The 17285-nt window shown below is 43.5% G+C and overlaps 2 protein-coding genes across 7 annotated transcripts in view; both read right to left on the reverse strand.

Annotated features, from left to right (window-relative positions):
- Positions 1-127: 127 nt before the first annotated feature.
- Positions 128-11311, reverse strand: ercc4 (excision repair cross-complementation group 4). 3 transcript variants are annotated; one of them, XM_077625090.1, is made up of 11 exons: positions 11177-11311; positions 5141-5378; positions 4192-4372; positions 3922-4117; positions 3598-3805; positions 3179-3491; positions 3009-3113; positions 2260-2830; positions 2094-2186; positions 1898-2010; positions 128-978 (listed from the first exon to the last, which is right to left on the reverse strand). In XM_077625090.1, exons 2-11 carry the CDS (start codon positions 5315-5317, stop codon positions 245-247), a joined length of 2691 nt encoding a protein of 896 aa, XP_077481216.1. In that variant the 5' UTR covers positions 5318-5378; positions 11177-11311; the 3' UTR covers positions 128-244. The 3 variants fall into 3 exon arrangements, with proteins under 3 accessions (XP_077481216.1, XP_077481215.1, XP_077481213.1); XM_077625089.1 differs by lacking the exon at positions 11177-11311 and adding an exon at positions 6471-6585; XM_077625087.1 differs by lacking the exon at positions 11177-11311 and having other exon boundaries at positions 5141-5546.
- Positions 10224-17285, reverse strand: part of cpped1 (calcineurin-like phosphoesterase domain containing 1) — a 71420-nt gene continuing 64358 nt past the window's right edge. For all 4 annotated transcript variants that reach the window (XM_077625097.1, XM_077625096.1, XM_077625095.1 and 1 more), the window contains one exon: positions 10224-11414. In XM_077625097.1, the coding sequence (XP_077481223.1) occupies positions 11188-11414 (227 nt within the window). In that variant the 3' untranslated portion in view covers positions 10224-11187. The remainder of the gene's footprint in view (positions 11415-17285) is intronic.

Below are 17285 nucleotides of genomic sequence, written 5' to 3' on the forward strand. Positions count from 1 at the left end.
TAAGAACTGGAACACTTTAAATACGTTAAACATGGGCTAGTAATAACAAGTGTATGAGTTGAGAAAAAACACATTTCACACTAAAAGTGTTGTTCGGGTCAGTCTTACAATGACCGATGACTAAATGGCAAATGTAAAAATAGATTTATTTGGTTGAAAAACAATCCGTAAATATTTAAGTCAATTCTGTGCTGGAACCATACCATTTTCTTTTTAGATAAAAATAATAAATACACGGCAAAGTCTATTTGTTCTTGCGCGCCGGAGCCGGAACGTCGGCGACATTGTGCAAGAACTCGTAGAGCGATTTGGCGCCGTTGCTATTCTCGAGTATCTCCGCTAGCATTTCCTGGCTCAGCTTGGCAAGATCCGCCAGGCTGTCGGCGTTTCTGATCAGCGCTCGAAAGTTTTTGCCGCTCACCCCCGGCATCTTCAGCAAAAAGTCGTACGGCCCGGCGTTGTAGAGCTCCGTCGACTCGGCCACGGCGTCCGACTCGGCCGTGACGGCCTGGGCCGCCGCCGCGTCCGGCTCGTCCCGCCCCTTCTTCAGCTCCAGGAAGAGCTCGCCGGTGGCGTGCGGCGAGGGGCACCAGAGGAGGCGGAGCCGCGGGAAATGCAGGGTGAGCAGCGTGAGCTTGGAGGACACGTCGTTGGCCGAGATCTCCTGGCGGAAGTCGGAGCGGGCCGTCAGGGAGAAGGGCTTGGCCGGGTCGAACTCGATCAGCAGCGCCGGTCGCTTGTAGTAGCGGCTCATGGCCAGGCACTGCGAGTAGAGGCGGCCGCTCTGCAGGGAGCCGATCAGGTCGCTGACGCTCTTGCGCTCCACGCAGATGTCCGGCGTCAGGATGTAATCGCCCACTTCCAAAGTGACCGGCTCGATGTCCAGGCCGCGCCGGTGCAGCAAGGAGGGGAGCTCGCTGCGGAACTCGCGCATGTCCACGATGACTCGTTGCGGCTCCCCCGGACGCTCCTGGCCACCTGTGTGGAAAGAGCGAAGCCCTCCATTGGCTACCGAGAAGCGAGTGCATATAAAAGAAACAAAACAAAGTGAATGTCCCAAATCTACGGCAATCGGAGTCGTCGTTTTTAACGCCGAGCCTTGACACTACGTCAGGTGTCAAAGTGGCGGCCCAGGGGCCAAATCTGGCCCGCTGCATCATTTTGTGTGGCCCGGGAAAGTCAATCATGAGTGCGGACTTTCTGTTTTAGGATCAAATTAAAATGAAGAGTATAGATGTATATTACATTTCCTGATTTTCCCCCTTTTAAATTAATCATTGTCATTTTTTAAACCTTTTTTCTGTGTTTTTAGTTCAAAAATCATTTTGTAAAATATAAAAATATAAAAAAAGATAAAATAAACATTGTTTTAGATCTATACAAAACTGAATATTCAGGGATTTTAATCCATTTATTAAAAAAAATCTAAATATTATATCTAAAATGGTCCAATGTATATTAAATTTCCTGATTTTCCCCCTTTTAAATCAATAATTGTCACTTTTTAATCCATTTTTACTGTGTTTTTAGTTCAAAAATCATTTTGTAAAATCTAAAAATATAAAAAAAGCTAAAATAAACATGGTTTTAGATCTGTAAAAAAACCTGAAAATTGAGGGCTTTTAATCCAGTTCTTTTAATCCATTTATAAAAAAGAAATTAAATATTATTTGGTTTCCTTTTGCAATGAAAAACAAATGATTTTCCCTTACTAAGAAAAAAAGCTCAAATAAACATTGTTTTAGAGCTATAAAAAAGTTTGTTTAATCCATTTAAAAAAAAATCTAAATATTATATCTAAAATGGTCCGGCCCACGTGAAATCAAGTTGACGTTAAAGCGGCCCGCCAACCAACCCGAGTCTGACACCCACCCTTGCACTATGTGAAGAAACTTACCAGCTTTGCGAGTGTTGGTGGTAGCATTGGCAGGCTCTAAATTTCTTGCCAGGTCCAAGTTGGTGTCTCCCCGACCCTCCCTCTCCTCCGGGATGACCATGGTAGCCTTTTCCCTGCAGGGGCGATTGAAGCGAAAAAGCTGTTTTCTCGGCAAAATGGACAAACGGCGAGCAAGTGAATGTCAAAGGATTCTAACCGAATAAGATTTTCAAAGGCTTTCTTCTCCTTGGACAGCGCGGTCAGGTATTTCTGTTCCTCCGTTGAGCCTGCGTAGATGAGGAAGTAGACCCTGAAGAAGAAAAGCTTCATGAGAAAAGAAGTGAAATGAACACTCGCTCCTGGGAAGCTCCTCCCTTCCACACCTGAGAGGCTTGCCAGGTCGACATGCTTTGTAGAGCTCCAGCTGTCGCACGAAGCTGACTTCGGCATCGTACAGCACCACGAAGGTGGGCTCCACTTCGTGCAGCACCCGCGTCAAGCTGTGCGGGTCCGTGCAGCCCTTCAGGGGGTGAACCAGCATCAGGGGTTCCTTCAGAATGGCGTAGTAAGCGTCCGAGGACAAATTCAGGTTCAGGGCGTCCCCTTCCGTCGTTCCATCTTCTTCGGCGAAGACGTCCACGTCCTCGTCGTCTCCGCCGCCGTCCTCGCCGCTGCCCGCCGCCGCCTCGCCGTCCCGATCTTTGCCCAGCATCTGAGTCAAGGTTAGCGAGGGTCTGCTTTCAGTCTTTTTTTTCTTCTCTCGCCCTCGGCCTTTCCCTTTGCGGAAGCCCTTGTCTTTGGAGGTCGAGGGGTAGCGATAGGTGGCGGCCGACGGCTCCCGTTGGGCCAGGGTGCGGTCGTACAAGCGCTTAAGGAGCCACTCGGCGCCGTGCCTGATGTACTGCTGCAGTTGAGCGCAGGTTCTGTCGTCGCTGGCGCAGATCAACACGCGACCTGAAGGGAAGAAAGTGTCTTAGTACCACAGCAATATGGTTATGTAGACGCCACCGTTTAATACAGGTCTATCGATAGTGTTTTCAATGGCAGAAAATGTTTAAAAAAAATGTCAGCCAATATTGGAGAGACATATAGTATTTTTAAAAGTGATCCAATTATGAAAGACTTTTGGAACCTGGATCTTGCGGAGATTTCTTGTTCTCGTTTTCAATCTCCTGCAGGACTTCGGTGAGAGCCTCCCACTTTGGACTCTTCTCCAGCACGAGTACCCGCTTCACCTCTGAAACACATTAGCGTTAGCAGTGCACTTGTAAGCATTTTGATTTTATATCTCTTTGCTGTTACCTGAGGCGACGGCTGGCTGTTTTGTGTCTCCTTGGGCTCCCGATTTAAGTTTCTTTTTGCTTTCCGGGATGCGGTACACTCGGCCCCGGGCGTTTACAAACATTGAGGTACTGGAGTCCAGAAAGAGCCACCCCGAGTTGGAGCCAAAGTTCTTTTGGCTGGTGCGGAGGGATTCCAAAAGATTGAGGAACGTGACGCAGTCGTACTGGGTGAGGTGAAGCAGCAGGACCCGCAGAACCTTCAGGTCTTGGACTAGCGCTTTGGTCTTGGCTCCCAACTGGTGCCATGAGGGGTCCAGGTAATGGCGAATGGTCTGGGTAAATAAAATAAAAGGCACAGAATCCACATTTTGTTCATTCATCTGCAGTTCCTGGCAACAACGGACTATTCTATCCCGAAATCCGATGAACTACGTCCACCTTATCAAAAGCATTGGTGAGCGTGTTCTCCAAGGAGAAATCCTCCGCCTCCAAGCTGGGGTTGTAGCGCTTTAGCTCCTTCAGACAGGCACCCATGATGTCCAGGATGGAGCTCTGGATAGCCCTCATGGATGGCGTCAGCGATACATGCAGCTCCACCACATCTGGCTTGTGTCTATCCAGGGCCGAGTTGACTGACGCTTGGAACCTGATGAAGGTAGCGCACAAGGCAAATGAGAAAACATCGTTCCATATTTTTCCTCATAGAAGCATTCAACATTAGGATTTCTACCACGATGTGGAAAATTGTGAATCACTGCATACCTGGGCCAAAGGTAGAGCTTCTTGACAAAGAGATTCCTCATCACGCGCTCCACCCGACAGAAGCCCGAGGAAAAAGCCGTGGCTTTGTCGGTGAAGGCTTTGATGAAACCCGTCTTGTTTTTCTGCCGGAACAGTCGCAGGATGAACGCTTCCTGACACGACTCGATGATTTTGTGAGCGCGGTACACCAGGATGCCTGACGGGGAACGGGGAAAAACAAAGTGCAGTTCAGCGTTGTTGCGATTCGCCCACGAAAATTGTAACATTTACCCGATACGAGATGGGCGGGAATGCGGTCGGTGAGGAAGTCCATCACCAGAATTCTGCTGGTGACGAACATGACGCCTCCCTCGGTGTAGACGTTGTATCGCTCGGGACCCTGGACCTCGCTGGTCACCGTCCTCGGCAAGTGGCTGACACCTTCCACTCGCAGTTGTTCGCTAAAGTACTCCTAAAGAAACCAAATAGAAATGTACTTTGCCATTGTACTTGGTAGGCGTGTTTAAAAAATGCTGCATATAACACTAATAGGATTGCTATAATGCTGTCAGGCTCTTTAACAAAAAAATGGCTGTGTATTAAGACCTACTATGCATGCATGTACATCTATATGCATGTATATGTGTGCTTATATATATGGATATGTATATATATACATATATATATATATATATGTATATATGTGTATATATATATGTGTGCTTATATATATGGATATGTATATATATACATATATATGTGTATATGTGTGTATGTGTATATATGTATATATATGTATATGTGTATATATATGCATGTATATATGTGTATATATATAGGTATATGTGTATATATATAGGTATATGTGTATATATGTGTATATATATATATCAGCAACACGCTTATTTATTTATATATTTATTCATGTATTTATTTATTAACCCACTTATTACCTATCTATTTATGTCTAAAATGCCTTTCCTATTTCTGCATCCTCACCCCCTTGCTACTGTGACAACGAAATTTCCCGAATACGGGATGAATAAAGTTATCAATCCAATAATTGCGCCTTTCCATTGTGTCAATGAGTCCTCGGGGGAAATGGGCTTACCTTGTTTACTTATTTTTATTTTGAAGGGGTGAAATATTTCCGGAATCAGAACACCGTGAACGAACCCCCCGGCACCACACACATACAAACACACTTACGATATGGGGCAATTATCGTGTTAATTCTGACCTGTTCAGGGGTGGTGGTGTTAAGTAGGAGAACCAGAGTGCCTTGCTCCGAGTACACCCGCATGAAGTGCAGCAGGATGCGGTCTATCCCCATCCCCTCGGCCACCACGAGCAGCCCGTCAGAGCTGAACAAGTTCAGAAACATTTCCGTCTCAAACTCCAACAGAGCACCCGCCATGGTGGAAGCCGAGCCCGAAACGGGTGGAAGGTGCACAGCCCAAATCGCTATCCAATATCAGCTCAAAACAACAAGAAACATTGCAAAAATGAGACCGCTAACTAACGGGAGCTAACAAGAGTGTTGACATTGGACTTCCGGTCACGTGACGCTATCAATAAAAACAACGAGCTACGTGGCGGAGGGCTTTACACGACGTAAGACCGCCATCTACCGGTAGGATGATGAAACAACAACAACAAAAAACTATCCCATTCGACAGCGAACACTTTAGTTAAAATAAGAGTATGTATACAACACACGGCTGCCTTAGGGTGTAGTACTTTGACAGTAAAGTGGGACACATTTCTTGATGATTTAGGCTCTAACAAGCAATTATTCCCTTACAAAAAAATGAAAATCCTACGTTAGTTTTAGCCAATCCATCCACCAATGCATAATATATCAAGGAAGTAATGAATATGATTTCTAAAAGGGAAATAAATTACATACACACTGGTTCAAATATATTTTGATTTAGCCACCGTTTCTTCCCATGCGACGAAGGCCTATTCCAAAAGGGGGCGCTAGTTCACCATAAAAAAAGATTTACCATTAAGAAAAAAATAAATAAAAAAAATAACGTCATGAACCGTTTTAGGCCCTGCCAGAAACTGGCGCTGTTATTAATTAAATTGGATAACTGAAATGAGATATTCAACTTTAAGTAGAACGGACAGCAAAGTGTGTCGTGACGTGAGGACACAAAACAAAAACAATTACCCAAGGAAAATACACGGGAAATTGATTTTTTAAAATTTAATTGATTTGAAATTTTCCCATCACGGAATAGATGCAACACTAACACTACAATCAGATTTCAAATGTGGGCTGCAAATAAAGAAATGAAAATACAAAAAAAACTCAACTCGATAGTACTTATGTATCGATGCGACGGTACTGTGCAAGTTTAGTCCAGATTTGGACGTACAGAATCAAACGACGAGTGACCCAGACAAGCAAAATTGGAAAAAGCCGTGCAGATGTACTTGACAAGAAAATGGAATATTGGAATCCGGCGTCAGGCTGGATTCAAATCCCGCCCGCGGCGCCTTTCAAATAACATCACCTCTGACCGAAGCACAGATCGCATCAACCACCCGACGTGACTCACCGAAAGGCTTTTTAGCGCTAAGAGCACAGCGGAGCCGTCCCCGGAATCAAAAGTACTCCAGCGTGGCACGTGTTCCATCTCAGCCCGTCACGACCCTCATTAAACGGACATCTCGCTACAATGGGAAGAGAGCTTATTATCGGGGTGGAAAATGGCAGTGGCGTGTTGGCAAATGGACATTATTACAGCGCTCTTAAGTACCGACCGGTTTGGGAGAGCGCCGCATTTTTAGTCATGCGGCGCTCGGTCCGAGCCACGTCCGACTCACCATTGAAGCCTGGAAGCAGAAATAAAGGGGGTAGGGTGGGTCGTTTAACCCTTTGGGAGATGGCGTTGACTAGAATAAAATGGTATTAGTAGACGGTTTATGAAGGAACAGTCGATTTGAGGTTCTTTTTTACAGTCCGACCAAATGGTGAGGTGAGGGAATTGAGTACGTAGAGCAAGGGTGTCAGACCCGGATTGGTTCGCGGGCCGCTTTAACGTCAACTTAATTTCACGTGGGCCGGACCATTTTAGATATAATATTTAGATTTTCTTTTTTACAAATGGATTAAAAGAACTGGATTAAAAGCCCTGAATATTCCGTTTTTTATAGATCTAAAACAATGTTTATTTGAGCTTTTTTTAAATATATTTTTTAGATTTTACAAAATGATTTTTGAACTAAAAACAGAAAAAATGGATGAAAAAATGACAATGATTGATTTAAAAGGGGGAAAATCAGGAAATTTAATATACATCTATACTCTTCATTTTAATTTGATCCTAAAACAGAAAGTTGGCCACTCATGATTTACTTACTCGGGCCACACAAAATGATGTGGCGGGCCAGATTTGGCCCCCGGGCCGCCACTTTGAAAGTAGTTTGGAAGTGGAGCAGCTGGTAAGCAGCCAATTGGCTTCTTTCGATCTGGGTATTTTCCTCAAGACGGCTTTGACCGTGACTTGATTGTGTAAAGGGACTTTTTGGGGATCCCTTGGACCTTCAACCCTGCTTTGAAAAAATGGGATCGATGCCACACGAGTAAACACGTCAAACCTCTTCGTTGTGGACGAGAAGTTTTTCCCGTTTCCGAGTGCATTTCAGTATTTATTGGGCCGAGAAGCGCTAGTAGAAAAGCATCCGTTCTCCATCCGGAGTTCTTTGTCGTCCGTTTGAAAAGGCTCTAGGAGGCGGGGCCAAAGGTCAACGCGGAAAGAATGCTTTGCGCCGGTTGGCCGGGAGAAGAAGAAGACTAGGAGTTAAGGAGTGTGACGCAAGGTCACGCCGCGGGGGAACGCGCAAACACTCCTGCCTGTGGAACGCTTGACGCGGGAGGTCAAAGGTCAGGCGGGATTTCAAACGCTTTTATTCTTTACTAAATCCGCCTAATCCAAACACTAAAAGCGCGCTTGCAACTTCAATCTAATTGAGGGTGGGATCAAAGTCAAGGAGATCCTGTGTGGGAACAGATACGTCGATTCATTAGCATCGTGACGGCGGCGTTGGCGCGAAAGGCTCGTTGTTTCCACCGCGCGCTCGCCGTCTACTTGGTTGGTGAATGTGTGGTTTGATTGGATTTGGCTACTTCAATCACTCCGCCTGGATTTCGGGGGTGCCTGGTTAATTACAAGGAGGGATTCAAATCAAATATGTTCGAGGCACGCAATTACGCTCGGAAGCGCGCCGTCTTAAACGAACAAAGGTTCTTGTTTTCATTTGGATTTTTTTTCCATTTCCTCAAGAGTAGCTACTCCAATCAAACTCTATTCACAAGATGAAGGCAGCGGAAAATGGAAATTGAACCAACTTAAGTTCGCCGGCAAACAGAGGACGGGAGGATTTCCACGCAATTTCAGAGTGCGGACCAACGGGCGCCCAAATCAAATTGCATTAAAAGTGAACGCGGCGGACCAAAACGAGCACTCGAACCGGCGATTTGGGAAGCGGACGCTCGTCCACCCGGTGACAAACCACGCGCGAGGACGTCGCTGGTTCTACGCCGTCCTGTTCTCATTCTCTTGGATCTCCGGCCTCGCGAGACGTCGGAGCGCGGCGCTCGGGCGGCGGCTTAAAGTGCTCTTATGTCATTTCCTCGGTCCGAGTGCTGAGGAGTGTTCTCATACGACGGCGTGTTCCGTGTTCGATCAGCGGGAAACACGGCTCGGGGATCGATAAACACCTCCTCGCTCTCATCGGCCGCACGAGAATAAATCTCCCGATGGACCGGGAGCCGGCTTAAAGGCCAGACCACTTATCTTCCACGCGTAGTACTGTAAAAAGGCGGCTATTTTGTCAAATTCCCCATCGGAAAGAGTGCCGACACCGGTTGACGTCGGGCGTTTTGCGCTATACTGTCCAGAAATGACATTGCATTCTGGCTTTGCTGGGTTTTATTTAGTGGTTGAAACCAGCCCGAGTCGGGAATGCCAGTAAAACCCGCACTGTCGTCGACGAGTACTAAATAATAAATAAAATGGAGGTCCTAAGATGGAGGGATGCCGGCCTGTGCTACATATATATATATACTACTATATACTACTTATATATATATATATATATATATATATATATATATATATATATATATATATATATATGTATGTATATATGTGTGTGTGTGTATGTATGTGTGTGTGTGTGTGTGCATGTGTATGTGTGTGTATGTGTGTGTGTGTGTGTATGTGTATATATATATATGTGTATATATATATATATATATATATATATATATATATATATATATATATATATATATATATATCAGCAACACGCTTATTTATTTATTCATGTATTTATTTATTAACTTACTTGTTACCTATCTATTTATGTCTAAAATGCCTTTCCTATTTCTGCATCCTCACCCTCTTGCTACTGTGACAACGAAATTTCCCGAATACGGGATGAATAAAGTTATCCAATCCAATCCAATCCAATCTAATAGTTAGCAAGTACAACTTGGAAGTCAGTGTCCACAAGAAGAAGAACAACAACTGCCTCCTCCCACCCATCCATCACCTGCTGACATTTTTGGAAGGAAAGTCCACGAGAAATGACGTCAGCGTTGCTGATAGAAATTGAGACGGGCAGACGACGGACGCCAAGCAAAGCAAGCAACGTTCGTCGGTTCGTTCGCTCGCTCAGCGTCTCGCTCGGCGTTCTGGCACTCTGTGCACGCCGCGCAGATGTGTTGCGAAACGGTTGCCACGACAACGCCGTCTCGGCGATTGCGCCAGTCTCCGTCGGTGCCGTTCAATGGAAACGTTTGAGACGCGCAAAGAAAGCGCCTTTCTATCTTTGGACTTTGGATTGCTCTCAGCTTCCAAATTTGAACCACCAAAGTGTTTCCAGGTCTGGAGGCGGGGCCTATAATGATGCTTTTAATAACACCGTCACTTAACCCACAAGAAAGTGATTCCAAATTTGCCACATTCATAGCGGACGTAAAGTCACTGTTTTTGCCCATTTCAAATAAATTCATCCTAAATGAATCAAAATTAAAATTCATAAAAACTCATGTCATCTAGTGACATTCTTTTAGTTTCGTATTCACCTCACTGCTTGCTACTCATGGCGATAGACGTCCAATTCATTTAAAATAGGAGATCTGGCCAGTCGGCAAATGAATTGGACGTTTGTCGCTGTCAAAAGTAGGCAATAAGTGGGTTAAAAAAGGCAATTTGTGCATAAAACTGTTTTTGTTTTGTCAGGATACTGGAAAAAAAAAAGGGAAAATCGAATCATATGGTTAGTAAAACACGAAGAAAAAAAAGGACGCAACAGTTTTCATTATTGAGCGGCAAAATGTAAGAAATGACATTTTAATCCTCACCATAGAAAACAAATGAACTCTGAAGGATTACAAGTGAGAATGGCGGACCAATCAGACGTGAAAGATTAGCAGAGATCACCGGGACATAAATAAATTAGGAGTTGAAATCCCCAATGCTGATTTCATTTAAAACAAAAAAAAAAGCAAAATTGGTGCACAAATAAATGGAATTTGGAATCAAGTTGTTCAAGTCGATGCTAAAAAGTCTTTCTTGTCCAATCCAATTGATTTGCAGTAAATGATTGAATCATTAATTCAGACTTTTGCGATTCTTGTCAGAACCTGACGACGTTGTTTCAACAAATGAATAAAACTGTTGATTTTTGTAAATAAAAGTCCATCTATTTTGGAATATCTTTTCTATCTTTGGATCGTTTAGGCATTAAATCGTTCCAGAAACAAATCCATTTCAACTTGGAAAGCTGTCTAACTGCCATTTAACGGCTATAGACGTCCAATCCGATTGGATCGATGAATATATAGAACATTTATCTATAAATATAAATAGACATGTGTGCTTTCTGTTGTCTATTGGTCTGGAACAGGCGCCAAGATTAAAAAAAATGGCTACACTGCACGTATTTGACAATTTTGACCATAAAATGATATCATGATGGCTTGCCTTGTTCCCCAAAGCATACAAATACGTTTAGTTGACGTTATTTCGCTTATATTAAACAAGAGTTCACTTGAGCAAAAAGAAAAATGAATAAAATGAAGCACAATCGTGTCAAAGGCCGACACGTAAGCCAAGCTGCACCGTTTAGAAAGACGACAGTAAGTTCATTATTAGTTAGTGATTTAAAACGCTGCTTTATAATAATTTAGGTTCGAACGAAAAGGTGCGGATGTCGTTGCGGCGTATCGGAAAACAAGCGTGATGAAAAAAACCTGTGTGAGCGTCAAGCCCGCAAGAGCGTCCGTTGGTCCTCGTCCATTCCCTCCGTTCGTAAGCGTTCCAGGCTGTAGTAGCGATGGACCACCCGCTCGGCCGTCACCACCGCCACCCTCACGCCGTGGACGTCGTGGCCCAGCTGGCAGCCGATGGCCGAGCTCACCACCACGTCCAGGCCGTCGTGGAGTCCGCCCGCGTTGCGGTGATAGTGGCCGGAGAACACCGCCGTCACCCCTTGGAGCGAGAAAAAGACAGAGAAGAAAACTTGAGTCATGGCTTGGCGCTCACGTACCCTCCATCCGCCGGGAAATCCGACCAAAATAGGCTGGAGTGGCGCCACGCACGACCTTGCGGCGGGCGCTACGCTCACCCAAAGCGCCACCGAGGAAAAGCCAAACGGCCAGAGCCTTCAAGCTAAACAGACCAAAATAGGCCAACCCGAAGTGACTCTGTTCTCCTCTGGATAGACCGGATTTTCTCACATAATTGCCGCCTCTTTGTATAAAGCACAGGTGTCAAAGCGGCGGCCCGGGGGCCAAATCTGGCCCGCCGCATCATTTTGTGCGGCCCGTTCTAGATCTATAAAAAACGGAATATTCAGGGCTTTAATCCATTTTAAAAAAACAATCTAAATATTATATCTAAAATGGTCCGGCCCACGTGAAATCGAGTTGACGTTAACGCGGCCCGCGAACCAACCTGAGTCTGACACCCTTGGTATAAGCCAAACCCTTAAAATGACCTTAAAATTGTTAAATTTGACAATTTCCCTCGTATAAGGGTTTTTTCACGTTTTGTGCAAGACATGCTTTATTTTATTTCTTGAATTTCATTCATAGACATCAAAATAAATTTTGTTTAGCGTTTTATCTGTTGATCTTTTCTCTATTTTGAAATAAATGACCATTTCGTGAACGTCAAGCCTAATTTGTGCGCATATCGGCCGTACCCTCGACTCAAAAATACGGTATTTCTCTTTTTCCATTGGAATTTTATTGCGCTTTGATTTACTTTGTATTAATTCATAAAATAGAAGTAAAATGCAACACTCAATTAAAAAAAATGGAAATTGTGAAGTTGTCTTAATTCCCCAAAATATAGGTCTCAAGAGTGAGGAAAAAAAGCATCCATGGGCTGAAATGTGGGTAGACTGTGCCCAATTTATTATTTAATGGTCCATCATGCGCAACCGCGGGCTCTCATGGAAAAATTCATATAAATGAGGCCACCTTCCTATTCTGCTTTATTATGCAGAGTGGTGGACGTGATGATTCAGGGCAATTTCGTGGCGCAGATGCTAGTTTTTAGCATTAGTTGCGGAAAAGAAAGATCCCTTTTTCTATTTCTTGGACAGCGAGACGGACGGCTAATACTCATACGTATTTGTCTTATTATTTTATGAACTAGCCAACCATAAAACAAGGTATTCATCACTTTTTGCATGACAGGCTATTTGAAATGCTAATATGAAACTTTGCGGATGAACCTGCAGCAGAACACACATACAGTATTGCGTCTTGTTACGGTGATAAGCTGTGTGTCTTTTGGTGTAAATATCCCATAATGCAATACACACGCCTGCGGCTTATACTCGAGTGTGGATTAAGAACAAAAGGAAAAAAAACAATTTTCTTACAAAGTGTCGTGGGTGCAGCTAATGTTTCAAATAGTCTAAAAAAATGACGATAATTGTGCAATATCCTCATTTTGTCTTCAACGATTGCAATAAAAAGAAGGATTTTTTCTGCAAGACATCCTTGCCTGTTGATTGACTCCAATCTGAATTGAATGACTAGAATTATAGGACAAATAAAAGTTGGAAGATGTTTTGAAATGATTCATCCAAGTCCAATAAAAGTGGAATTTTGTCGAGTCGACGGCCCCGTTTTACTCGGACGACAAGACGAGTGTTTGATGGGATCAACAAACGCCTCGCCGGCTAATAAAACGGGAGCGGTTAGCCGTGTTTTACTGGATTTCCAGTGAAAACGCTCCGCTGATGAACCACTGCACCAAAGCCAGCAGCATGTGAGTCTGTTAGCGTGTCGTCACGTCTTCGATTTCGCATTTGGCGCGTGCACCAACCAAAGCAGAACGTACACTACAGTCATAAATTTGTATATTCCCAGAAGTTCATAAAATTGTCCATCCGTAATTAACATGCCCTTAAATAAAAACCCAGATTCTCACTTATAGACTTGAATTTATATACTTGCAGAGCCCTTATCTTCAAATCCTGGATAATACTGCAATAATACTTGCTTAAAGGGATGCAAATATAAAGATTTTTAACCTTGATGCCTTTTAAAAACAACAACAACAAATATTAGCAACACCACACAACTGATTTTAAGCTTGTATTCACTGTTCTTACTATGTGTACTCAAGATAAGTGTCACAAAAGACACTACGTTGACTCCTCTACACAATTTGGACAACTATTTTTTTTTTTTTTTTAAATTAAAAAAAATAAAGAATAGGAAGGGAGCAGAAGTTTGCGATAAATCCGCGTAATCTTTGCGTCTACGATGGATACGAGTAACATACCGTATTTTCACGACTATAAGGCACACAAGTCTTAAATTTTCTCCAAAATAGACAGGAAACCGGAAATAGGCTGCTTCCGGTAGCCAGCGCTATTGCGGTTAGATATACATATATAATATATATGCGTCTAAAAAACGGTGCGTCCTTTGTGTGTTTAAAATACAGAAATAGCACTCGTTACTGACACAGCGGCTAAAAATATGATGCGCCATATAGTCGTGAAAATACGGTACGTTTTGTTGTTTCTACAAGAGGACGGATGAGCTGGAATTCAACATGGTGGCCGTGCTAACCGTTAGCTATAGCCCAAAAATGGCGTCAGAATTGACAGAAAATGAATGAATGAAAAGTTCCCTGTGTAAACCTTTTCCAAAGGCGCCCCTCTGATTAAAATGTAACAAATTGCGCATTTCATTGCCCAGGAAGCGTCTGTGCATAAATCAGCAATTTTTTTTTCCAGCTAAAAATGACGTAAAGGTTATAATTGTGCCCTCCCGCCTGAAGGCAGGCTGCTCTGTGATTTCAACTGGTGGATGACAGGAATACAAATTGACTAGCATAAGCATATTCATGAAACTAGCATGCGGATTCAAAAGCTAAAACATTGGAGAAAACTTTCCACGGAAACAAAATCACCGCATTTCATTCTCTTTTGATCGTCATCGGGTGAATTTGCCGTCTAATGAAAAACTCTCGCAATCCACTGCGGGTTTGAGAAGCCTTAGCTTTAGCTTTAGCCTTAGCTTGGATGCAAAACGACCTCTGCCTCCAGGTCAATAACAGCTGGTTGGCTGGCTCCCTTTTGGGAAAATAGCCCATCTTTGGGAAAAGAGCCAATCCCAAAGCAGCATTTTGCCTCCTTCTCTGGCATAAACGGCATCCGCCGCTCGCTACGCATTGTTAGCGGAGTGCCGTTGGAGTGGGCGGCGGCCTTCTGGGACTTCCGACCTTTACGCGGCGCGCCAGTCAGTCAAGCTACATCCGGCCGGGATAAATGAGCGAGTGAAAATAGCATGAAAAGAAAAACGATTAAAGGCTGTCAAACACCCACGGAATTGTACGACCAGAAGCGTTCCTGCTAGGGATGTCCCCGATACGATGGCGTGCGTGTTGGGAAATCCGCCGTTTTCAGAGGATCGGTGTGGGGGAAAAAGATATTTCTATTTTTTTTTTATTACTAACTCATTAGATGCCATTGATGGTCAATGGCAGTAAAACATGGTCACAGTTACTAAGCCAATGAATAACAAAATCAATGACAGTAATACCTCGCTTAACGCGGTTGATGTACAGAGTGTTTTTATATGGTGTCTATTTATTATTATTTAAAAAAAAACTCCCTCTAGGCAGCATATTTTAGAATTTTTATAGATTTATATTGACACTATTGAAACAAAACACGGCAGAAATAAGAGAAAATGTCCCACGACAGCCAAACAAAGACGAAAAATCCCAAATAAAAGAGCTCAATTCACCACAGGAGGTGACCAATACTTATTTTGCTGTACAGGCTTATTCCTGTAAAAAAAAAAAATCTTTCTAACCTAGTTTTGGTGCGGCACAGTTGATTTTTCAGAATGGGATTTGCCTTTGTTTTATTTCTGCTTTGTTGAGATCACCTTTTTCTATAAATCTAATGACATTTGGATATACTTTTGGGGCGTCGGCAAATCGTCAAAATCGGGTGACTCGGACTTCCCCAGCTGGTGAAAACTTTTCTGCCTGATAATTCCTCGTCTGGCGGAAATCCTATTTACCTGCGAGCCGCACAACAGTGGCTTTTCTTTTATGATGAAGGCTCCCACGTGGGGACTGGCCTTTGCTTCCACTGCTAATAAGGCGGGAGCGATGGAGTGAAAAGGGCTGGCTGTTTGCGCCCCCCGAAAAATAACAGAAAAAAAAGTCCAGAGTAAGCGGTAACGCTAATGAAAAGCTACACAAAGCCAAAGTGAATTCTCGCCTGGGTGAGAACATTCACGTGAATGACAGACAGCCGAGTACATTTCAAATGAAAGAAACAATCTTTTTAGCCATGTACGGACGGACGGTGGTGCCTCCAGATACAAGCTTAATGCGTTCCGGGACTCAAAATCGAATGAATTCGTTCCAACCCTCTGAAAAAAACAGGATATTGGATTGGAAAAACATTTTGATTTGTTCTAATTCGCCATCTATTAACAAAGTAACAAATAAATAGTGGTTTAATAGTATTAAAATGTGTTTAATAGTACTAAAATTAGACGGATTTTGCGGAGGGGAGAGAGAGACGGACTTTTTGTATGGCAACACGCTCGTAACATAAACAAATTGAAATGAACTTGGATTACGATGCAGACACACTCAAAAATACGTTTAATCTAAATTTAAAATTAAACCAAGGGTGTCAGACTCGGGTTGGTTCGCGGGCCGCTTTAACGTCAACTCGATTTCACGTGGGCCGGACCATTTTAGATATAATATTTAGATTTGGTTTTTTTATAAATGGATTAAATGAATTGGATTAAAGCCCCTAAATATTCAGTTTTTCATAGATCTAATACAATGTTTATTTGAGCTTTTTTTAATATATATTTTTAGATTTTACAAAATGATTTTTGAACTAAAAACACAGAAAAAATGGATTTAAAAAAATGACAATTATTGATTTAAAAGGGGGAAAATCAGGAAATTTAATATACATCTATACTCTTCATTTTAATTTTATCCTAAAACAGAAAGTCGGCACTCTTGATTGACTTTCCCGCGCCGCACAAAATGATGCGGCGGGCCAGATTTGGCCCCCGGGCCGCCACTTTGACACCTGTGCACTAAACTTAATACTGGTTTGCTCTATTTGCCCCGCCTCCACCCTGACTTTCAGATGCAACCTATCGAGGGTTGTTTGCTTTTATATTGCCTTCAAAATATTCCCAAAATGATGCACACAAATGCACGACCACTTGCCAACGAGAAGTACTATATACTCCTCTCGTATTAGCGAACAAGCTCCGCCATTCGCACTGACTAACGGGGAAAAAAACACTGAAAAAATGCAACACTCCGCCCCCAGAATACAAAAAGTGTCCCACCTTCACGCATGTAATCAGGTTTGCTACCGAGCTGGATTTTTCGAGGCGAAAGATTTCATTCAAGTCCCTTTCATTCGTTGCCGGCCACGTGAACGAAGGGCTTTGCTAATTGCGCGTGGAGTTTTCTGCCTCGTGAGTTATTACGGACCGAGACATTTACCTTCTGCGCCGGCCCACGCGGCGCCAACAATCGTCCCGAGGAGCCATTTTGTCCTCAAAGTACAGCCAAATAATTACAAGACGGGAATGATTTGCATGAGAGAGGCGGCCAAATGATGTCGCGTGCTGAGCGAGGCACCTTTTCGTCAATCGTCAATCGTCCTTATCTACCCATCGGCGTCGAGCGGCTGCTTCTGGTTGTCGTCCAAACGCACGCAAACGAGCACAAAAAAATAATTTGAAAAATGGATTGCTTACATGCCTTTTGGGGCATTTGGAACATGCTAATGGCTGCTCCTCAAAATGGATTTTACAACAAAAGGGACCCAAA

The sequence above is a fragment of the Stigmatopora argus genome, chromosome 18 (assembly GCF_051989625.1).
Source record: "Stigmatopora argus isolate UIUO_Sarg chromosome 18, RoL_Sarg_1.0, whole genome shotgun sequence".
NCBI classification, from domain to species: domain Eukaryota; kingdom Metazoa; phylum Chordata; class Actinopteri; order Syngnathiformes; family Syngnathidae; genus Stigmatopora; species Stigmatopora argus.